Genomic DNA, 23908 nt, shown 5'->3' with positions numbered 1-23908 from the left:
ACCACTGTATGCTTGACTTACTGTGATCACATAACTGTACAAGTATGCATGTCTATATGATAAATCTGAAGCCATACTATTGCTGACCACAGCATGCTGTACACTGCTTATCATTGGATATGTCAGAGCTATATAGTACAAAGTACATTCCAAGGGCGTCAGAGTAGGTACAACCAGTGAGGCCAGAGCCTCACCACATTTTGGCTCAGTAAAATAAAAAAAAAATTTAAACTACTTGATGAAGCCAAACTAAAAGTAATTAACCTCTAATACTTGGCATCAATTTAATAGCAATAGTGGACAGAAACAACACTAATCTAACCTGTCTTTAAGTCAGAACAGCTTCGTGTTGACTTCGTCCATATTAAGTGCCACTAAAATAGTTATTTATTATTATTATTAGCGCTTTACAGTGACCGGCACTGAAGGTCTGACAGCAACATGTGCTTAACATTATAGTAGCTTTGGCTTTGTTTCTCTTTGTAGCTGCTTTGGAAACACTTAATAGACTCAAATGGTAAGGTTAGGAGTTAAACAGTATTATGGAGGTGCTTTTTGGTCAGCATCCATTGAACAATTGTACACAGCAGTACAACCAAAGAGTGCCTCCAAATAGCATTTCTACAATGTGCAAGTTTAAAACTTTCCTGGGGGCATTTCCCCAAACTGAGCCATACCACTTTCACTTTTACTCAGACGCCCCTGCATTCAATAGTAAGGAAACAATACACTCTTGTTTGCTAGCTCTGATAATATTAACTGACTACTTAACAGCTACTATACATGACTGACTTTGTTTTAGTACTGTGTAATATCAAGCACTACCAGTATATCTTATTATCATGTTAGCTATCCATAAATGGATTTATAAAAAGTAAACAAACTAGTGTAAAAGTAATTAAAAAAATTAAAACTTGGGAATAGAGATTGCTAAAAAAGTAAAGAAACAAGAGTCAAACAAGCCAGCAAGTTAAACACACATAAGAGATCTCTATTTGGACTCAAATAAGCATTAATACAAAAGCATTCTCAGTACTTATCTGCCCCTGATTTATGGCAGAGAAACTACTGTTTTTTACCTTAGTTTCTACCATATCCATTGAATCCAAATAGAGATCTCTGTATGTTTAACATGCTGGCTTGTTTGACTCTTGTTTCTTACTTTTTCAGCGATCTCTATTTCTTTGTTTTAATTTTTAAAATCATTTTTACATTAGTACAGATATGACCAGTGGTGACATTGTGACTGGTGGTGTCTGTATTGAGACATTTAGGTTTCCTGTGGAGACTTCAGTTTTTGCAGTGTGCAGTCCTTCGAAATTTTGACATGCCCTGCATCCACCATTTTATCATTGCTAAAATGTTAGGCTTGGTGTTACATTTTGCTTTTGTATTTGTTGACGTAACTGTATGATATCTTTGTTTTGTGTTTTGGGAAACCCTCATACACCATGTCTTCTGATAAATATATAAATAGACAGCTAGCTAAAAAACAAATCTAAGAAAATATAATTAACTAGAAAGCTAGAGGAGTCAACAAATCAAGTTACTACCATTAGTCCAACCAAGGTGTCCACACACCGTCAAAATTAGCAGGATTGGACTTGCGATCAATAGGAGGATACAATTGCTCAATATGTGTTGAATTGTAGTACTCAATCCTCTCTTTCAACTGCTGCACTATTTCAGGATGTTGGTCAGCAACATTGTTCCTTTCATTAGGATCATCTTCAATATTGAACAGCCATGTAAAGGAAGGAGTATATGGAGGAGGCTCTACTGTGCCATCCAAGTGAATCCATCCATCACGACAATTATCACCCACCCACCCAGGTGTTAAGGTACAGTTAGGTTGACCTGTAATAAGTTTCCATTGTCCAATACGTATAGCAGCCTGTCCAATATAATTTTCACGAACTGGGTCTAAGTTTATCAACAGTTCTTTACGAGGTGTGGTTTCATTTTCGGTAATAGTCTTCCACACGTTGTACCCATCTAGTGCCCACTTGTCTTTATCCAGTTCCAAACCAGCAATACCTTCTACTATTGTTGGTAGCCAGTCAGTTACATGAATTAGCTGTTTATTATCGTAATTTAGCATTGGTAATTTAGAGCCCCACACAAATGCAGTACCACGGACTCCACCTTCAAACACAGTAGCCTTGTTCCCCCTCAGTGGCCAGTTACTGCTACCCTCGAAAGTCTGCCCTCCATTATCAGTTGTGAATATAATAATAGTGTCATCTAACAAGTTCCTCTCTTTCAGTCTCATTGTAATATTAGCAATTCCCTCATCAACTGCTCGCAACATTCCACAAAATATACGTCGGTTGTCATAAGGTATATCCTGGCATTGATCAATGTACTCCCCAGGAACTTCCAGTGGAGTATGCACTGCCTGATATGCAGCATAAATTAAGAATGGTCCTTTATCACTATCATGGTTCATGATAACTTGTTCAACTTGTTCAGTAAATATATTGGTGCTGTATGTACCATTTTTATCCGTAACTGGTGTGGTATTATTTCTGAAATCTACTCCATTAAATATAGGTATATCTTCCTCATCCTCCAGACCACTAATTCCAACACTGTGCGTATAATAGTCTTCACCAGCATTGTAGAATCCATAAAAGCTATCAAATCCCCTGTAAGTCGGAGTAGTCTCCCACTTGTGCATACCAAGGTTCCATTTCCCTACATAATGCGTAGAATAACCACCTTTCTTCAGCTCATCTCCAATTGTGGTTTGGTTTAATGGCAATGAAAAAGGATGACCATTCGTGATTACCATCCTAGCTAATCCCATGTGATACGGATATCGACCAGCCATTATCGCAGCTCTCGTAGGAGAGCACACTCGTTGCACGTAGTATTGCTGTAAACGAATTCCTTCATTGGCAAATTGATCGATAGTTGGTGTTTTAATATCGGATCCTCGGTAGCTGGTATCATTCCATCCCAAGTCGTCTACTACAATCATCAGTATGTTACGCTTCGTGACTGCAACGGACTGACTCCACTGTGTCAAGAAAGCGAAACAGATAATAGCAGCGACACTGTTCAGCATTTTTCATGGAGTAGCTAGTTAACTCGCTATTTTCGTGCTAGCTAACAGCTAGCAAACTATTGAATAGAGTATCTATATATAGTCATGATACCCGTGAATCATAATAACCACACGTAATCATATGTTGGGTAGTTATGTAATGCAGCGATTTACCGTATAGCCGAGGGGCAAATAGCTATTTCGAGGTTGAGCAATATTGCTAGAAAAAAAAATAAAAAAAATTCGCGGATTGCGAAATAATATTTATATTAGACTATAATATTATGGAGGTCTAAATATTTCAAGGATAAAATTTTCGCTGATAACCCCAAAAACCGCGGAATCAGCGAAAATTTTCCCCCTCGAAATATATGGCTATATGGTAGGGTTGGCAGTGAAAAATCGACTCTCGTTGGATTACCTTGTAACTCAGGAGATGGAGCCTACCAATGGTCTAGTTTTAAACGCTGGATTCGGTAGCGACTTTATGTAACGCGTTACGTAATATTATTACTTTTGTGGTAACAAAGTAATATAACGAAATACGCTATGAAAACAGGTAATATAACGCTAGATACCTAGATACTTTACTTACAAATGTAACAGCGTTACCTAAGTAATATAATTACTGTAACGAGTCTAATATGACGACTAAAATGTAACGAAGTTACGAATCTCGTTAGTAATCCTCTGAGTAACGCCTAACCACAACGAAGTAGCGAGGCCTACTGAATGAAGCTTATTCACTAGCTTCTTACTTATAACCAAGATTTGCACATTGTCCAACAACGCAATCATGTCACGTGATAAGGTGGTAGTTTCACACGTGACAGCTTAAGGCTGTGGACACAAAGTAATATAATATAATTATATTACTTTGTGTCCACAGCCTTAAGTATATTACTTTGTGTCCACAGCCTTAAGCTGTCACGTGTGAAACTACCACCTTAAAGTAACTGTAATAATATTACATATATGTAATATTATTACACTTACTTTATTTATGGGTAATATGTAACTGTAACTAAATAATTCAGTTGCAAGTAATATGTAATATGTAACTAGTTACTTTTACAAAGTACTTGCCCAACACTGGGTAGCGACCAAAATGTCTTCCGTTTGTTACATTGCAGCAAACAATGACAACAGCAAGCAGCCTCATGCAGCAGTAGCATCAACATTGGATATACATTTGTTGCCAGGAGGGGCGGAGGAAGTAGTTGATATGAGGGGGGGGGGGGGGGGGGGGGGGGGGGGCTGGCTGACCAGACTTATGGAAATGAGGGCGATGTCCCTAATATCTAATATACAGTACTATCATACTGTATGAAGTATTATACAAATAGTATCTTATTGTGCTGTGTCACGCTGCTGTTCTGGTTATGATGGAGAACCTCCATTGTGTCAAAGTTAATATGCATGCATACACACATGTACAGAACATATATACACACATAACTACCTACCTACATACATACATAAACTCGTGAGTATTTACATAAGCATGTATACACACATATACATAAATGAACTTGTAGTCCTGTACATGTGACTGAATTTGACAAACAAGGCTTCGACACACAAGCCTTCGTTAGGAGATATGGCAATTTTAAGGAATCATTGTGTAATAACTTCCCAGTGCCTACAGCTGTGCAAACAACATTTGCACCAATTATTCATCTATTTACTAGCTATCACTGAGTGGGTGTATACATTTCTGATACCCAAAATTTGCCCTGTTTTGGGCAGCTTTTTTTCGAGCGTGGTAATAATATCACAGGTGGTAGTAATAGTGGTGGGCTTAATATAGGGGTATAAAATGAAGTAAGAAGACGATTGGAATCCAGAGGCCAAGTTTGGGCTCTCCATGGCCCTCGATGGCCCTCAAGATCACTTCAAATTGACTGAGAACACTATTGGCGAGCTCTCTGTGAAGTCCCCAATTCGCTACACACCATTATCACAAAGCCATGCCCATTTAATGGCATATGAGGCTTATTATAAGACCATAATTCTTTGTAACCTTTACAGTACACCAATGTACATGGTGTACATGGATTGCAGTTATAGCGCAACGAACACTAATCATTAACACGAGTATACATTTGTGCATGTGAGCCAAAACTTTATGGTGTTGTGCAGTGTACTGGTGTACACATAAAAGGCTACAGCATGTTAACGTAAGCGTATAGAGTGTACAGCGGTGTACATGGGTGTACAGCGGTGTACATGGTTGTACAGCGGTGTACATGGTTGTACAGCGGTGTACATGGGTGTACAGCGGTGTACATGGGTGTACAGCGACGTACATGGGTAGCCGTACATGGTACAGCGGTGTACATGGGTGTACAGCAGTATACATGAGTGTACAGCGGTTGTACATGGTATACAGCAGTGTATGCTAGCTATAATACTTTGAATGCTCCAGTAGCTATGGGTTATACTTTACGTAAGCTTTGCACACAATCAGACATCAGCCTATTATCGTTTTCCATTTTCCTATCATAGCTATCATACATTGCAGGGCTCAAAAATTCAATTATTTAGCTAAACTTAGTAAATTTGTACTTTCTGCATTAATAGCTCTCTCCATAACAGTAACTTTTAGTTTCTTCAATGTTTAAAATTTGGTCAACTTTTGTACGTGGAAAAGTTGGTATTCCATTGTTTAGTCACCAGCTTTAAGGTAGTTTTGTCAATCTATGCTAGACCTACCCAACTTGCGAGCCAGTGAGCTACAATCCCTGTTAATGCAGTGGTAACACCATGTAGACTATAGATATTGTCATTCACAACACCATCACTTCTAGCTTAACATCATTTGAACTGACATGTCCATTAGATTCTAATCATCACCTCTCAGGCTTGATCTTGTAAGCAAAATGAAGTAGAGTACCATCAAATTCTAGCAGAATTATATCGGCTGAACGTTTCTAACATATATGAAACCCTCGAAATTAGGACATTACCAACAATTTTCTGTGTCAAGAACACTTTCATTTTATTGCAAAATTTTTACCCAATACCAAGAGAGAAATTTTAGACGATGCCTCAAAGATTTGCATCACAACATCTCAAAATGTATTTATTGCATGGAACTGCAGGGAGTAGCTGTGCCTTACTGAATCTTGTAACTTATAAGGATTCAGGGCAGATCCAAGGGGCTCAAAATGTAATGGGACTCCAGATTGAGATATAGCTTTGCAGAGTATGCCAACCTATAGGGGCTCTGGGGTCACCCCCCCAGAAAAATTTTGAAAATTAAACTCTCTGAGATGGGATTTAGTGATTTCAGCATGAGTTCATCACTGTTTTTTGGCTGTTGTACTGCTATATTAGGGAATCTCAATCTTGGTAAACTAGAAAAATATTGAGGGGGTCAAGAGCCCCCTTGACCTCCCGAAATCCGCTGAACCTTGCAATATGGTCTATAGTTTATGTCACAAAATATTTTGTCATACTATGGACTACTGACTCAAAACCATGTGCTGGAGCATGGGATATTAATTCAGGAAATTCTATAGTATTTTGGTTATTCCATGTTAATTTTTCAGAGAAATTAAAAAATAGAAGTGCATGTAGCTATCATGTGACAAAGTCATACACTAAGTTTCATTTGATTCCTTTTATCATGTTCCATGTTATGGCTGTTTGATTTACTGTAGGAATTATATTGTATTTGTGATTGCACAATACTTGTAATATTCAACTATACAATAAAATCTGTTAATAGGATCACAGGTTACCTCATTTAAACTGGCCATTGTAACAGTCTCCCTATTTAAATGTCATTTGTGTACACAATGATGTTAACATGTTTAATGCAGCTACTTCCTTAATAGGCAGGCCCAAAGGTTACTGGAATGAACAGGTTCACTATTACTTTTATGCTTAATGATTAAGTAAAACTGTATACAGTATTTAAATTGATACATTCTCACTAACTAAATGGCTTATTAGGTATAAGTAAACTGCATAAGTTCTATTTTGATATCAGCTTGACTTGCTGTCCTGTTGAACCTTGAATAGAGCACATGTAAAGTAGTGTGTGATGAGATCAGTACAAAATAGCCAAGCTGTGACAGTTTAGCCAAGCTGTGACAGACTTTAAAGATAAAAGCAGCAACTAATTAAGAAATTGTTGCATTGCCATATCCAACAATTAAGCGACTTAAAAAAAAATTTTTTTTTGTTCACAAGATACATGCGTCTACACTGGAAGCAGGTTTTCAAGGCTCTGTCATAGAGCGTCAGACAACTTTTAAACCTTTCCCCGGGTCTAGCAGGAGTGGCCAACATGACATCTACTTTCACGTAAAATGTAGCAGCTTAATACAGCCTTTTTCATGGTACAAAGTAAGGGGTTTAACATTACACATAAAACCATTGGCAATGAAAATATTGGCTCACACCAACAATCCAGGCGCAAACTTTTAACGAATCCCGGTTATACAAGGCTAAATCGCTCCTTGCTTGAATACTTCAGCTAGTTATACTGTCCGTGACGAACATTTTACATGATACAAATAATTTTATAAAAATCACCATCTCAATCCAATAGTCGTATACCCCGGCTGAGCACTGATTATTAGTTCAGCTACATTTCAAGTCACCCAGTAGAGAGATCAGCTACAAAAAAAAGTTATCCTGTAGGGATTAATTGACATGTAATAAAAAAATATATCTGTTATATAATTTGTACATTTACTGATAAAATCTGAATTAATCAAAGTATTTATAAAATCTGCTTCTGTCATCTTTTTCTTCTTCCTGTGGTAAAGAAAGAAAGATAGGTTAAAAAGCCCCAAATCCAGCCATAGGCTGGCTTTGGGGTATACAAATACAAAAAGAAGTGAAATCTAATCCAAAACAGTCAAGCTGTAAAAAGGGAGTGCGGCCCTCAAAAAGGCTATGGTGAAAAAAGATGTGAAATCCAAGTGGCAGCCAAGAAATGGCTGTGATGGTAGGTTAAAGGTAAAAAATTTAATAACGACAATTCAGGTGAATTTGGTGCTGAAACACAAATTCACATGAATTTTCGTTATTAAATTTTTTACCATTAACCTACCATCACAGCTATTACTTGGCCGTCACCTTGGATTTCACATCTTTTTTCACCACAGCCTTTTTGAGGGCTGCACTCCTTTTTTACAGCTTGGCTGTTTTGGATTAGATTTGTCTTACAGCAGACAGGTAATTTTATAATCCCAACTCAATCAACCATCACCATCACTGTATGAACAGTTTAATAACAACCCCATGGATAGCGAGTTAACATGTTTCATGTCATTCTAATTATGATGAAGAGCAGTCTGGCCAATTATTTTATTTATTATCAATTTATAATTACAAAATAACCACAACAATTAGTGCATAGCTACACTGTAATATTATTTTGAACCAGTTGTACACCCATGTACATCAATGTATGGAGTTTAACTAGGTTAATGTTGCAGTCAAACATGCGTGAGTGTATTATGATAGTGACTAACCCAAAGCTCTACCTTGAATAGGGGGAAGATTGGGCAGGCACACACGTGAGAAGGGTTGACAATAATTGGAGAATAACATTGCGCATGCGTTACAAGAAAAAAGGCGCATGTAGAGGTGTTAGAACAAATGGTACTACATGGCATAGTGAATCTTGTCCGACCCATACCACTCCCCTCTACCAACTATCTCATATTAGTATTTTTAGAAGATGATAATCACAAGGGGATTGTTCGGTGGGATTTAATGTAATGTATTGCCCAAAAAATAAATAGAATAAAATTAATAACGGGGGTGTGGAGAGGTGAAGCATGCACCACAGACAGTCCCAGCAGGGAGCTTAAAAAAATCCCCCCCCCCCCCCTTTTTTTTCCATTGTCTTTTCCATCTTGAGGCTTGCTCAGGGTGTGACAGTGCAGGGTTTCTATTAGGAACATTGTGGCATGTGGAAATTCTTGTGGCTTCAGAGAATGCTAGAATCCCCAAGCATTCCTATCTCCAAGCCTTTGTAGTAAAACATGCTGTATACATCATGTAAAATTGTTGAAAAGGGGCCTATTTGAGAATTAATCGGAGAATCCATGGAACCCTGCACACCTACCAAAACAACCACCATCTGTTGATGGTGACAACCCGCTCACAACAGGGTAAGACCTGCTGACTGGGTTAAACTGACAAGCAACATTAAACACTGATTTACAATCATGTACACCAGTTTACACTCATGTACACCCATGTACACTGCTGTACACCCATGTACACTGAAGTACACTGCTGTACACCCATGTACACTGAAGTACACCACTGTACACGCATGTACACTGAAGTACACCGCATGTACACTGAAGTACACCGATGTACACCCATGTACACAGCTGTACACCCATGTACACTGAAGTACACCACTGTACACCCATGTACACTGCTGTACACCCATGTACACTGCTGTACACCCATGTACACTGCTGTACACCCATGTACACTGAAGTACACTACTGTACACCCATGTACACTGAAGTACACTGCTGTACACCCATGTACACTGAAGTACACCGATGTACACCACTGTACACCCATGTACACTGAAGTACACCCATGTACACCACTGTACACCCATGTACACTACTGTACAACCATGTACACTGCTGTACACCCATGTACACTGAAGTACACCAATGTACACTGCTGTACACCCATGTACACTGCTGTACACCCATGTACACTGAAGTAAACCCATGTACACTGAAGTACACCGCTGTACACCCATGTACACTGAAGTACACCCATGTACACTGCTGTACACCCATGTACACTGCTGTACACCCATGTACACTGCAGTACACCCATGTACACTGAAGTACACCCATGTACACCCATGTACACTGAAGTACACCGCTGTACACCCATGTACACTGAAGTACACCCATGTACACTGAAGTACACCCATGTACACTGAAGTACATCCATGTACACTGAAGTACACCCACGTACACTGAAGTACACCACTGTACACTGAAGTACACCACTGTACACCCATTTACACTGCTGTACACCCATGTACACTACTGTACACCCATGTACACTACTGTACACCCATGTACACTGAAGTACACCCATGTACACTGAAGTACACCCATGTACACTGAAGTACACCCATGTACACTGAAGTACACCCATGTACACCACTGTACACTGAAGTACACCAATGTACACCATTGTACACTGCTGTACACCCATGTACACTGAAGTACACCCATGTACACTGAAGTACACCACTGTACACCCATTTACACTGTTGTACACCCATGTACACTACTGTACACCCATGTACACTACTGTACACCCATGTACACTGAAGTACACCCATGTACACCAATGTACACTGAAGTACACCCATGTACACCACTGTACACTGAAGTACACCAATGTACACCATTTTACACTGAAGTACACCACTGTACACCCATGTACACTGCTGTACACCCATGTACACTGCTGTACACCCATGTACACTGCTGTACACCCATGTACACTGCTGTACACCCATGTACACTGCTGTACACCCATGTACACTGAAGTACACCCACACTGATGTACACATTTCTATACCTAGGTACACCCATGTACAACAGTGAACTGTAAAACAGACTCCTCTTTACCGTGTCAAATGCATACTACAACCCTTTATGTGTACACCTGTACACCAGTGTACTGTACCACTATCATGAAATTTTGGTCTTATTTCAAGCCTTATCTCTTTAATGGGAGATTTAATGGCGCCAATCTCCCACTCGTGGCTTTGACAGGGTCGGAAGAAAGCTGCTACAGAAACCAGACTTGCCAGTGCTGAAGGAAGTACAGTGTGGAATATGATAGTGTATTAGACCAGCAATCCATTTCTGGTAAAAACATAAGTTTGATTTTGTGTGTGTAGAAGCCTTGTTACATGAAATCCGGTCACATATGTAGATACATAAGTACTAATTCAACTGCAAGCTATAACACTTTAATTACAATTCTTGTACTGACACTTTACAGGTTGCGTTTAATTATACACAGCTATCTGTTCTGGTAGTTGTCTCAATAGAGGAACATGCAGTTCACCAGAAGTGTGCACATGTACTCCAGGATGGACTGGTAACAATTGTGAACAAGGTGAGCAGAGATGTTGGTATGAGTGATATTTACCTCATGATCATCTTCAAGACATCAATGACTGTAATGGTGATCATGAGTGTGATCATGACTGCACTAACACTGATGGATCTTTTGTGTGTTCATGTGATGATGGGTATCTGTTACAAGCTGATGGAAGAAGTTGCGGAGGTAGATACATATAAATGTCTCAGATAATGATGATGATGGCTATGCAGCTTCTACTGTGCATTAGCCCTCGTAAATAAAGAGAAAATACTAACATAATGCTGTAATCCCGTTAGCTATTATATATCTTTATTCAGAGAAAAGCTTTTCTTGATTTAATATCAAGAGAGTTCATGCATGTAGTGCTCAAACCTTCCCAAGCCAGAGCAGGCTAATAGTCAGTGTAAGCTATAATAGCCTGCACTGTGCATCACCCTAGTCAGTAAGTGTCCACCGACTTACATACACACCTCGTGACTTTGATGACATGTGGCAGTAGGTAATGTCAGGGCCACTGACAGGGGTGGGGGCAACTGGGGCAAATTTCCCTGGGCCCCACTTTGTTTAGGGTCCCAAGGGCCCCCAAAGGTGGGCCCCATAGCTATACATTGTTCATACATACATACAATAAAAGAACATACAACAGTGTAAATCTTCTATGTAGACTTGTCTGAAGACACAGAAAGTCTCAGGTCTCATGTAACAGTACTAACAAATTAGATAGCAAATTCAATATCCAGCATAGTTCCAAGGTCATCAAATCATTACATGCAACTGCTTGTAGTAATATAGGTGCTTAAAGAGCACTGTGACTTAGATCAAGATTGATATACTCTAATAGAACAGTCACCTATTCTCTAATAGAGCAATCAAGTACACTCTAAATATCCAAATACAAGTACTAATGGACAAGAAACTTTACTGTTGGAAAAAGCATTGAATTTCTAAAGCAGACATTGTAGCATTACAAATACCGTGAGTGATGCAAGACTGAGTATGACCTACTGTAATTACTATATGGTCTGCAGTTGTATTTTTAGTCATGTATGGGTATACAATTTTATATTATGCACCTGGGTGTACAAATATCCTCAATACACTTATTAAATTGTATAGCAAAAACTCTAATTTGTCACTGCAAAATTCTTCTGTACATGTGTAGACCATCTGCCAGTAGATAACTGTCCCAGCTGTGAGTTATACAAAGTATAGCAATAATTCATCCATAAGTTATATTATAGCAATCTGTTCGAGTTTTGGACCATTAAAATATTCAAGATCTTTCAGTGGCTGGGGGCTGTGCCTCCAGATCCCTGCCACTAGTATTATAAACTTGCGTTCTGTTGGAAACTTCCTTTGAAAATCCTGCCCTAAACAATAATACATTAATAATCAATCTCACATTCAAATTCAAAGGGTGCAGTATTTAGAAAATTCTTAGATGGCATTGCATGATAGCTAGAAAGAGCTTTAATTTAAGCTTCTGAGATACCCTGCTGATAGAGTAATACAAACAGTCATAATATACTGTGATAAACTACTCAAATCACTCTCATATTCATTCTCAGAAGGTCTGATTTTCAAAAATTTTTGGGGGAGGCATGCCCCCAGACCCCCCTAGTTTAGCATGCTTTGCATGCAATCTATATCAGTTATAGAGCCCCATATTCTTAAAATGCCCCTGGCCTCTTAAGGTCTCTTGGTGGCCCTGGGTAATGTTACTCCTATGTTTTTTTATGTGAATGGACAGGTCCTAGGAATATATATATATATATGTAATATATATACCACACCTATGGTTGAGATCAAAAGTGCCGTGCTGTGGTATATAACTGATATACCATGCTTTGTGGCTACGCTTACCATATATGGTATAACTTCACACATTCCGCGAAATCCTTATCTAAACGGTAAACAAATATCTAATACAAGCACCTAAATCAACCAATAATTATTCACCTGAGCACTATGGGCAAGGAGAAGGATTTTTGATGAACTCTTGTCTCCTTTACTAAATCTAGCTTGTCTCCTTTACTGAGTCACGAGTATATTGGTGTGACACTGCTAAAGAGTTTAAAACATCTAGGATTTCTAATTCTCAACAGGAGCTGTTTCACTATAAATTGGTATCTATAATCATTTTATCTACTGAGGTGTAGAATACAACAGTTATAACACAATGACTCGGGATATGACAAAAAAAATTATGCAAGTGCCCGCATCCCTTATAACCGTGTTATACATACAGTAAAATTGTTATAGGAATCCTATGAGCAAGTACACTATGCTAAACTATGGTACATGGTGAATTAAACATGAATTTCTTTATTAAGTTAGTTAGTGACCGTGCAAATGGTGTGTTAGTGTTTCATGTAGTGCAAGTTAAGTACAAATTTTAGTAGCTATATCAAGACTCACGGTAGTGAGTCGCGCGGCCAAGAAACTACAAGGCAGACGCCCAATTAAAAGACGCGCGGCCACTACTGTGAGTTATTTACGTGTAGGGCCGGTTTCGCAATATTAGTCCTAGATTATGCAACATCTCTCAATAGATTTGTATTGCGTTATGTGATTAAAAAATCTTTAGGAGTCGTCATCATCATCATAGTTTTCTTGCGACCTCACTAAAATAAAAAAGTAACCATCGCAAAATAAAAAATAGGCGTATTTCACTTTATTTCTCTACCTTATGTTACAACTACTGTCACGTTATACCAGTCAACATAGTCGTGTTTGTATAGCCCATCTAGCACTGACATTATCCAATCCTGGTTTGCCTATACGCGTATTTTCTTTAATCAAACCTCTAATCCCTACAATAACTTTTAAAGGCACGACGTGGACACAAACTCTAATGCCTGATAAACAAGTTGTGACAACGTGCTGAACCGTAAGTTCCCTAGGGATGGCGTTTTAAGCAGAAATCTTTTAAATTCCATTTAGTACCACACCCCATGCGAGCGTTTATAAATCGCCAGTTGTCTTATGGTGTGAAGAACAAAATCACTAGTGAAGGTGCTTTAAGCATACTCTTCAATTCTCTAGTTACATGTAATTTTTAATAGATTAACCACAAAGGCCGATAAGGTAAATACAAAAGGTAACAAGCCTTTAGGGGTTACCACCTCTATGTAGTGTTTACCATGTAGCTTGTGTTGTGGCTTTCATTAAGTATTATGCACACACAAATGGTGCAACAAAATTTTGTAATGGATTGCTCGAATGTGGTTGGTGGTGTTGTGGCTCGAATGTGGTTCGTGGTTTGCCAGTGACCCTGTATGAGTTGGGGTTGTTCCACACAACTTACACAATTTTCAAATTTCATGATGGCCATGAAAATTTCTTGCCATATGGTAAACATACAACAATGTGTAACAACGTTAATCAACATCACATCAAGACTTGACTAAAAATAGTTCCAACAATAGTGATGATTTCTTGTATGTCAGCATGACGATACTGAGATGTGTAAAAGAATAAGCAGGCACTGAAGTTAACCTTAAATTAAACACTCATGCAACTGACCTGGAACATTGGTCGCAACACCAAAAACACTTGTTTCAATATCTGATGACACAATCCAGCAGGCACTGAATTAAAAGAGAATGCACAAAAAATCAATATGCCGGGTTGTATCAATAATAGCATGGATAATCAAAATGAACAAAAATTATATCCCAGGCTAAGTGAATGAATAACATAACTGTTGGGTAAGCATGTCAAACCTGAACATTAGGACATTAGTCAAACAAAAATTCGTTATCACAACTTGGTCATAATACAATGTTTCTACCACTGGACTTCACACTGGTTGCCCAAAAATTGTGCCATTCCAGGACAACAGCATAATTATGAAACAAATAGTTACTACAACACAGAAGGCTTACTGTTGTACTGTCTACACTGATATACCATAATTTAAAAACATAACAGGTAGGCATTAAATACAATACACTTAACATCTGGGTACTAGGAAAAAATCACTAACATCACAACATGTAAACTGACCTAGAAATTAACACCCTTGATGCCACTACAGTCTACACTGGATATTTGTTTGAACCCATCAACACTATACTCGATACATCTGAGTAGACTGACCTGCAAATTCACATCACTAGTATACAGTGATAATTGATAACCACAAAAACAACAATTGCAATAATACAATTCTTCTGTACGTCAACTGACCTGAAATTTATGACACTCGATACCGAGACCTGTAAAAGAATAAGCAGGCACTGAAGTCAACCTTAAATTAAACACACATGCAAACTGACCTGGAACATCGGTCGCAACACCAAAGACACCTGTTTCAATATCTGACGAAACAATCCAGCAGGCACTGAATTAAAAAGAGAATGTGCAAAAAATCAATATGCCAGGCTGTACCAATAAAGGATGGATAATCAAAATGAACTAAAAATATATATATCCCATATGCAGGTTAAGTGAGTAACATAACTGTTGGGTAAGCATGTAAACCAGAACATTAGGTCATTGGTTAAACAAAAGTACGCTATCACAAACTGGTCACTGATAATTGATAACTACAAAAAGAACAATTGCAATAATACAATTCCTCTGAACGTTAACTGACCTGAAATTCATGACACCTGTATCTTTGTTCTTGCATGGTCTTACATATGTACCATGATCACATTCAACTGCTAGTGGATAAACCAGTATGACCAGATGGCCTGCAAAAGCCAACAACCAGGTGTTAAATACAATACACCTAAAGCCTGGAATACGAAAAATATTATATATGCATTATTCCACACTGATATAGTAATAGATTATAGGACGTTGTGGAACTTGCCTAAATGTGTAAACTTGAACATGAGGACAACTGCATAATCTGGACACTTGGAATTGTCCAATACCTGATGAACAAGTTAGTACTAATGACATTCACTCAACATTTTATCCCAGCTGGGTGAATCTCTTGTAACTGAGTAAAAAGGTGTTTATTTTCCACCTGCAACCAAAGTTCTCCAAAGTTCTACATTTCGATCTGTGGTTGAGTGTACATAAACTGACCAGGAAAATCAGTATGCCATAGCCGGGGTATGGAAATGGTTCCTTTCCTTCTGTTGTGACATTACTTACAGCTGACTGGTAAATGATCATCGATGTCCCCGTGGACCCCAACAATGAGTATATCAATAACTTCACAAGTTGGAATGAATTTCCTTTCAACATGTGGTGAAATGAATTTCCTTTCAGCATCTGGTGGACAGGTCCATAAACCCTATCGCACAAACACGGTGAATCAGTGTGTGGCGATGTGACACGTTACACAAACTTCACTCCTCGTTTCGTTAGCATTCAAGACCGGCATATATCATAGAGTACCTCGATCAGTATTCTTGACTCTTACTTCTTCAAGCGTTGCTCAAGCGATGTAGTTTCTCACGAGGGGTTCGAGTTTCTCATTAAAGTCGAGCCGATTAAAGTACGCCTCACCATCTAGTTACATTCTTAAACCATTCAATTTAAAACCACGTATCACGAGTGTCCGCTTAAGGTACGGTAATTAGGGACTTTCCAAGAGATTTCCCCTAAATAGATCACGTGTTAGTTGTCAATCCGGTGGATTCTGGTGGTATACATGGTTCAACAATGCGGTAAGTGTACATATGCTGTCAATAATTGTTTGTGCACTGCTAAACTAAGTTATTTTTGTGTGATAAGCATGCTTGAGGAAGGGTCTGGGGGACGACACTAATGTTTTGACAGCAGTTGATGATGGCCAGGCAAAGAACTGCGAGAAGAACTACTGTGATAGTGTGATAGTAGGGAAAAATTCCCACCCCTATAGCTCTGCCTAGGGGCATTATCTACAGCTACTGTATTATGTTGCCAATATGTACATCCAGGCCAAGAATAAAGGTGAAAGTGGTAGTAAGGCTCAATCCTATTATTCTGCTGAACAGCCAAGGGAGTCTGGGACTCTGGGGGCATGCTCCCTCAGGAAAGTATAAGTACTACAACTTTTTTGTTTTAATTGCTTCATCAAGTATAAAAATTTCAGTCAAAAGGTGATGATCGAGGTTCTGGTCTTATGCACTGGTTGGAGTGGTTGTATCGATACTGCACTGTGGCAACCTTGAGGGGTTAGTGCTGGTATTATCCTTGGCAATACTATTCCATCTCCCCGAGTCTTGATGATTGAGTCCTCCATTCCTTTCTCTGCTGCTCCAATCCTGAAGTTGTGACCACAGTCAAAAGGTGACGATCGAGGCTCTGGTCTTGCATCTATACTGTACTGCAACACTCTTGAGGAGTTAGTACCGGCATTGTCCATCGCAATACTGTTCCATCTCCCATATACAAGTCTTGATGGTTGAGTCCTCTATTCCTTTCTCTGCTGCTCTAATCCTGAAGTTGTGACCAAAATAATAAAAAATGGTTATAACATGATAAATGATTATGGTGATAACAATTACAAATGTATCTATAGCTGTGTAGCAACTGTAAACTAATTAGTCACTTGCAAGTTTAATTAGGTGTCTGAAGCATTTAACATGCACAGATATGAGATATATTCGTCACATGCAGGCAGTAAAGATAGATTTACTCTAATAGAACAGTCATACTACACCGTAAATTCATACCCATCCAAAAACAGCTTATAGCTGTAAAAAAAGTGCGCGTCCAAGTAAAGCAGAGTTAACTGCGACAAAAAGTAATGATATCATAATGCGGCCATGTGCGAGGTGTGCAAGTTGTAATATTAGCTAATCAGATAATACAATGTTATTGTTAAAGTGTTAATGAGAACTATGTGATGCTGCTAGTTTTGAAGTGTGTGAGCATCTTCATAAATGCCACATAAATTTAATTCTCAATAAAGCAATGTGTATAGATTCTCTGATAGTAATAAATAGTTTGAGTTTGGCCACCTTTCCTTTGTTCGTAGCATTGCTGTATACAGGAAAGGCGGCCAAACTCAAACTATTTATTACTATCAGAGAATCTATACACATTGCTTTATTGAGAATTAAATTTATGTGGCATTTATGAAGATGCTCACACACTTCAAAACTAGCAGCATCACATAGTTCTCATTAACACTTTAACAATAATATTGTATTATCTGATTAGCTAATATTACAACTTGCACACCTCGCACATGGCCGCATTATGATATCATTACTTTTTGTCGCAGTTAACTCTGCTTTACTTGGACGCGCACTTTTTTTACAGCTATAAGCTGTTTTTGGATGGGATTTCAATACTTTTTGTTAGAATAAGCAATGCACTGTTGATAACAGTAGGTGAGTCAGTAGTTTCCATGGTTTTGACAGAAACCCCAGATTACAGTGACAGAATATTAAAATATAACTGTAATTTTAGTGGCCAGGGCCGCCCACATTGGGGGTAACTGGGGTATTTTTCCCCCTACCACAGCCTGAAAGGGGCCACTTGAATACCTGTTTAAAGAAAGATCGATATACTCTAATAGAGCAGTCAGGATCTAGACCCTTCCTTGCCCCTGGGCCCCTCTTTAACTCTTTTCCCTGGGCCCTCTAATTTCTCTGGACGGCCCTGTTAGTGGCATGCAACTGCAGTCAACTAACACCCATTTTAACTAGTAAACCCTTAACAACACTTTGCCTTTCATCTTGTACTGCATTGAAACGATCAAGATACTCTATTAGAGCAGTCACAAAACAGCTGTAACACAGCCATAGGCGGCGGAAAGGGGGGGGCTTAGCCCCCCCTCAGAATGATATCACACCGAAATTATCTTTCTTGGAGTGGGGCTGAAAACCGTGATAAAGATCGAGATACTCTAATAGAGCAGTCACTCTAATAAAGTATTCAGTGTGTAGCGAGCTATGTAAGGATTTTTATGTAGTTTATCAGCTAGAAATGGTAGCTGGTGAGGTGGAAGCTCTTGTCAGTTGGTTGCGATCTTTTTTTTTTTTTTTTTTTTTTTTTTTTGGTCTCACCTTACTAAACTATAGAAATAAGTCTGGGTCAGCCCAGCCCCCCTCATATCAACTACTTGCTCCACCGCTGAACACAGCAATCAATATTTAGCATAGTTACAACTTCTGCTTAGCATCGGATTGTATAGTTTAAATTACTAGCTACTTACAGACTTTACAATATAAAAATATGGCACTTGTAGAAATGTGACTGTTTTATTAGAGTATCTCGATCTACTTCAAGCATTGACTAATTCAAGTGAAGAAGCTACGCCCCTGCCAAGAGATCTTGTGAAATGAAATGAGAATAGTAAAGAAAAGGCAAGTATGTACAGAGACAATAGAGGGGCGCGTAATTATGTCCTGTTGTAAATAAACGCCTTTAAAATTTATATTACTACTAAATAAACGCACCAGAATAGGCTTGTGTGGCTGTTGTCTCCAAGGTTGTCTCATTATTTGTCTTTTCGTGTTGAAGGGATTTAGTCGCAATTGGTGAGTTTAACTATACATGTATTTGTGTTGTAAAACTTAATTGTAAAAAGGCGATTAGCACATATCATGATAAACATGTATTTGTCACAGTAGAGTCTCTCACGAAGTCACGATTATTATGAGACATTGGACCAGGGTAAAAAATTTACTGCTATATTTAGAGGTTGTAGCGTTTGTATATCTTAGTATCTTAATAAATAATCCCCCATGATCACTAATCACTAATAGTACAGTGAAAACTGGTCATTATTCAGGCCGTAGGGACAAAATTTTCTAACCTTGCCTTTTAAAGAGGTGGCTGCATTATGCGGCCTTAAAAAAAGGTAAGAAGCATGCTGTTCTAACTGGCTATAGAGATGGATTTAGTGTATGACAGCGTATGAGACAGTGAGTGCTGGCAGCAAGGGGGCAGCCAATCTGTTAGAGCACCAAAAGCACTGCTTCAGACATAGGCAGTTGACTGTCAGCCCCAAGTGTAAAAAGTTTCACTGTTGGTCCTTATAAGCTCCTGATGAAGAAAGTGATGAAGTCATTATCCATAGGATATATTTTTCAGAGTATCCATTTCAGTTCTACAATATAGTAGCCAAGCATAAGATGAACATAACACAGCATTCCAGTAGTTTAGTGGTGACCACAACACTGCCTGAGTTAAACTGTGGTGAGATTTGAGACTACCAGAAGCCCTGGAATGTCTTCAACACATGAAATACCAAATATCTAATGCCTGGCTTTCATCCACAGTGGACCTGTCTTGGTGGCCACTTGTACAGAAGGGAAACAGCTAGTTGCCACACCCCTTAATTATCAATTTGTAAAATCGTTAGCAAAATTGTGTGTGCGAGCAAGTGCGATGTGGCAGTGCCGTGTATATGGTTGCTGCCTAGCAGTGACACATCACGAGTATTGAAGTCACAATGCGTTACTGTATCATCCATCTAAATACAATCTCTGAATGTGTCATTTTGTGTAGAGAGCAATCTTCCACAAGAAGTGACCTGCAGGTTTCAGTGTATATTGTTAACCATTAATATTGTTCACAATATTGTGAACTATATGTACAGTGAAACCTCACTTAGTGGCCACCTCTTTAATAAGACCACCTCATTATATTGGCCACCTCTAGTAGGTCCCAAATATAGCTAAGCATTACTTATGACCTCATTAATAAGGCCACCTTGTTATTCAGGCCAAATTTTTTGGTCCCACAGCCTGCCATATTAATGAGGTTTCATTGTACTTATGTGAATTTTTATTTTTCGTAACTTTTCTTCAGGTTTACTGATGGGCACTATGAAGCATTGTTGACTGGTACGTGTATAATGTGGTGACTTGAAATGCTAAAACAGTACGTAGCGTGTCTTGTATGTACATGTAATGTGTTGTAATGTGTCCACACATCCACACATCTTAGAAATAAATGTAATTGTATTCTCTATAAATAGTCAGTTCCATTGTGCCACTGGGTCATAAGTTGGTTGAGTATGGATCATCCAGGGCACTTGAGTCACATTTTGTCCTGGCCAAGTGGATCTCATCCACTGACAGAATATACAGGATCAGATCACGTGTATAAATTACGGTGGAACTTGTTTATTGCCACCTTCACTCATTCAGCAGGTAACAGTGTATAAATTCTCAATTGGAATTGGCTTTTCAAGAGTGGTTGTCTTTCTATACTAGTGGCCATTAAGATAGGTTGTACTGATAGAGTGTACATACTAGAGATGCAACAATATCCTCCACTTAGTGTCGTTTGATAGTGATGCAATGGAGACTATGTATTATTGCATTTAAATACTATACTATTATATTGCAACTCTAGCACGTATTTATAACAGGAATGTTTGTTAACCGTTTAGACATACTGGAGCCACACCCACTCATCTGGATTCTACAAATGGAGTCATACCAACTTGTTGTCATCATACTCACTCGTTACTCCCATTGTGTTTGGATGAATATACATGCCGTCATGTGAGACTTGCTACCATGGCGGGCCACTGGAAAACATTTGCATAGCAGTTATATTACAGTCATTATTGTACAATTCTTACATTATTGTTGTGAAAAGTGTTTGGTATTCATGTGTCTCCTCTGTATGTTGTAATTACATGTGTAATTTTGTGTGGGGGTGCTATAAAATGCAATAATGCATGGTGACAATTGTATTAGGCGATTTTGCACACTTCCTTTTAAGCTAGCTACATGTGCTAATTACTCACAGCTTGTGTCAACAACTGGTAACCGCAGTTGTACTCTTGTGTCATTCTTTAAGCCGCGCCCTTAGAGGACAAATTATGTGGGGGCGACTAATTTCAAAACGAAGGATGGTATGCAGCACCATAGATTAGCTATATCTATGGACTATAATCTATGGCAGCACACTTCTTGGTGGCTATATGTACTGATTAACTACATAGAGCGCCAGTTCATCAATACCCAGAGACCGCAGTTGTGCTCTGCGTCATTCTTTAAATTCCGAGTAAAATTCTTAGAGAGCAAATGACGTGGGGGCGACTAAATTCAAATTTCAAACTAGCCATTCTCGAAAACAAATGTTTCAATCTGAACGAAACTTTCAGAACAGTTTAAAGACACATTGCCCTACATGCCAAGCGAGTATTGCGGAAAACAACAATCTGGGATTTGTATTTGGCCTCTAGGTCGACTGAGGACGACTGAAACTTCGTTTGGTGCTGAAATCACGACTGTAGGGTAATCATGTATGGTGAAATCGATGATGTGAATCTTGAGGTGATTGAGTGAATACTGAAGCGATAACAGGGCGATCAATGTTCGGAATGCACAAAGGAACGCAAGGCATACACCTGCGGTTGCGTCTAACCGCATGCGATAAAAAAAAAAATTTAAAAAAAAATGAAACGTCCCCTTTCATGTCGGCAATCTCGATCACGAAACAATCGGCATGGATTTGCTTCACTGCTTGTGTGGTAGTTACTAGTGACACGATGAGTTCAACTCCAGAGTTTCAGAGGGATAGCGTAAGTGACGGGTGGATTACAGGAAGGCCAAATTTGAGAACGTTCGTTCTTGTAAAATCCTCACGTAGTGGTCGCGTCATTTATTGTCTGCGGCGCGAGTTTCTGCTTTACTGGCCGCGCGACTCACTACCGTGAGTCTTGATTTCCGAATTTACGGTGTTATGAAGCAATCATTATTATGTATGGATTTTACTGACTCTCCAAGATAATATTCTGCATTAATGTTAATTGCTCATTTCCAAAAAAATTACCTTTTAAACCAAATGTAGAGTCTATCACTGACAAAAATGAGTAATATCCACCCCAAGAACACCTTCGCTGTAAAAAAGGCGCGCCCAAGAAACTACAAGTACCTGGAACCCAATGTAAAAAAACAAAAAGAAAACAGCTCAGCTGAAGTGAAAAGTAACTGGTAACTTAAAGAGCTGATATCTGAAGCGGCCAAGAGTACAATTACTAAAGTTTAATCCATGCAAGAACACCTTGGCTATAAAACAGGTGTGTACATGAAAGTAACTGGCAACTGAAATGGCTGATATCTGAAGCGGCCAAGAATGAACGGTCATATACAACTAATTCAAAAATTTAACACTGAACCTTTATAATTCAGCTGTGTTCTATATTCACTCTTGCTGCATCGTAAAGTAATTTCTTTTAACTCTAATTGGCTGGTAATTTGGCCGCCTTTTTTTGCTCTATTATACTGACTATTAAAAAAAGCGGCCAAATTACCAGCCAATTAGAGTTAAAAGAAATTACTTTACGATGCAGCAAGAGTGAATATAGAACACAGCTGAATTATAAAGGTTCAGTGTTAAATTTTTGAATTAGTTGTATATGACCGTTCATTCTTGGCCGCTTCGGATATCAGTCATTTCAGTTGCCAGTTACTTTCATGTACACACCTGTTTTATAGCCAAGGTGTTCTTGCATGGATTAAACTTTAGTAATTGTATTCTTGGCCGCTTCAGATATCAGCTCTTTAAGTTACCAGTTACTTTTCACTTCAGCTGAGCTGTTTTCTTTTTGTTTTTTTTACATTGGGTTCCAGGTACTTGTAGTTTCTTGGGCGCCTTTTTACAGCGAAGGTGTTTTTGGAGTGTTATATATACAAACCCTATAACCATAGCTACTTTAGTGCAACCATAACCATAGCACACATATGTATACACTCCTCATCCTCAGTCATTGGAAATTTACTGTTGATAAACCCTTCACTTTTGGGTTGGGGCTTATTAAATAAATTTCCTCAAATCTTCGGATTCAAGTGTATATAGCTTTGTAAG

At 38.6% G+C, this 23908-nt stretch overlaps 1 protein-coding gene, 1 long non-coding RNA gene and 1 pseudogene across 9 annotated transcripts; 1 reads left to right on the top strand and 2 right to left on the bottom strand.

The window, feature by feature from the left end:
* Window positions 1-1454: 1454 nt before the first annotated feature.
* On the bottom strand, window positions 1455-3136 carry LOC136266732 (arylsulfatase B pseudogene; annotated as a pseudogene).
* A 9029-nt stretch (window positions 3137-12165) lies between these two features.
* On the bottom strand, window positions 12166-17088 carry LOC136266746 (uncharacterized). Of its 8 annotated transcripts, XR_010706250.1 has the most exons (11): window positions 16226-17087; window positions 16005-16163; window positions 15783-15882; window positions 15463-15732; window positions 15374-15402; window positions 15191-15283; window positions 14708-14772; window positions 14490-14641; window positions 13142-13246; window positions 13046-13085; window positions 12173-12552 (listed from the first exon to the last, which is right to left on the bottom strand). XR_010706250.1 is itself a non-coding variant. In XM_066061773.1 (10 exons), exons 2-6 carry the CDS (start codon window positions 16024-16026, stop codon window positions 15191-15193), a joined length of 309 nt encoding a protein of 102 aa, XP_065917845.1. In that variant the 5' UTR covers window positions 16027-16163; window positions 16226-17083; the 3' UTR covers window positions 12166-12552; window positions 13046-13085; window positions 13142-13246; window positions 14708-14772. The 8 variants fall into 8 exon arrangements, 7 of the variants coding, with proteins under 7 accessions (XP_065917845.1, XP_065917846.1, XP_065917849.1 ...); XM_066061773.1 differs by lacking the exon at window positions 14490-14641 and having other exon boundaries at window positions 12166-12552; window positions 15463-15527; window positions 16226-17083; XM_066061774.1 differs by lacking the exon at window positions 14490-14641 and having other exon boundaries at window positions 12166-12552; window positions 13142-13243; window positions 15463-15527; window positions 16226-17083.
* Window positions 17089-19118: 2030 nt separating this feature from the next.
* Window positions 19119-21783, top strand: LOC136266750 (uncharacterized). Its single transcript, XR_010706261.1, has 3 exons — window positions 19119-19617; window positions 20894-20965; window positions 21480-21783. It is a non-coding gene; the product is annotated as an uncharacterized lncRNA (long non-coding RNA).
* The last annotated feature ends 2125 nt before the right edge of the window (window positions 21784-23908 follow it).

This window comes from Dysidea avara, chromosome 9, assembly GCF_963678975.1.
Source record: "Dysidea avara chromosome 9, odDysAvar1.4, whole genome shotgun sequence".
Taxonomy (NCBI): domain Eukaryota; kingdom Metazoa; phylum Porifera; class Demospongiae; order Dictyoceratida; family Dysideidae; genus Dysidea; species Dysidea avara.
The sequence above is the reverse complement of the archived record's forward strand: the minus strand, read 5'-3'. Positions and strand labels throughout refer to the sequence as shown.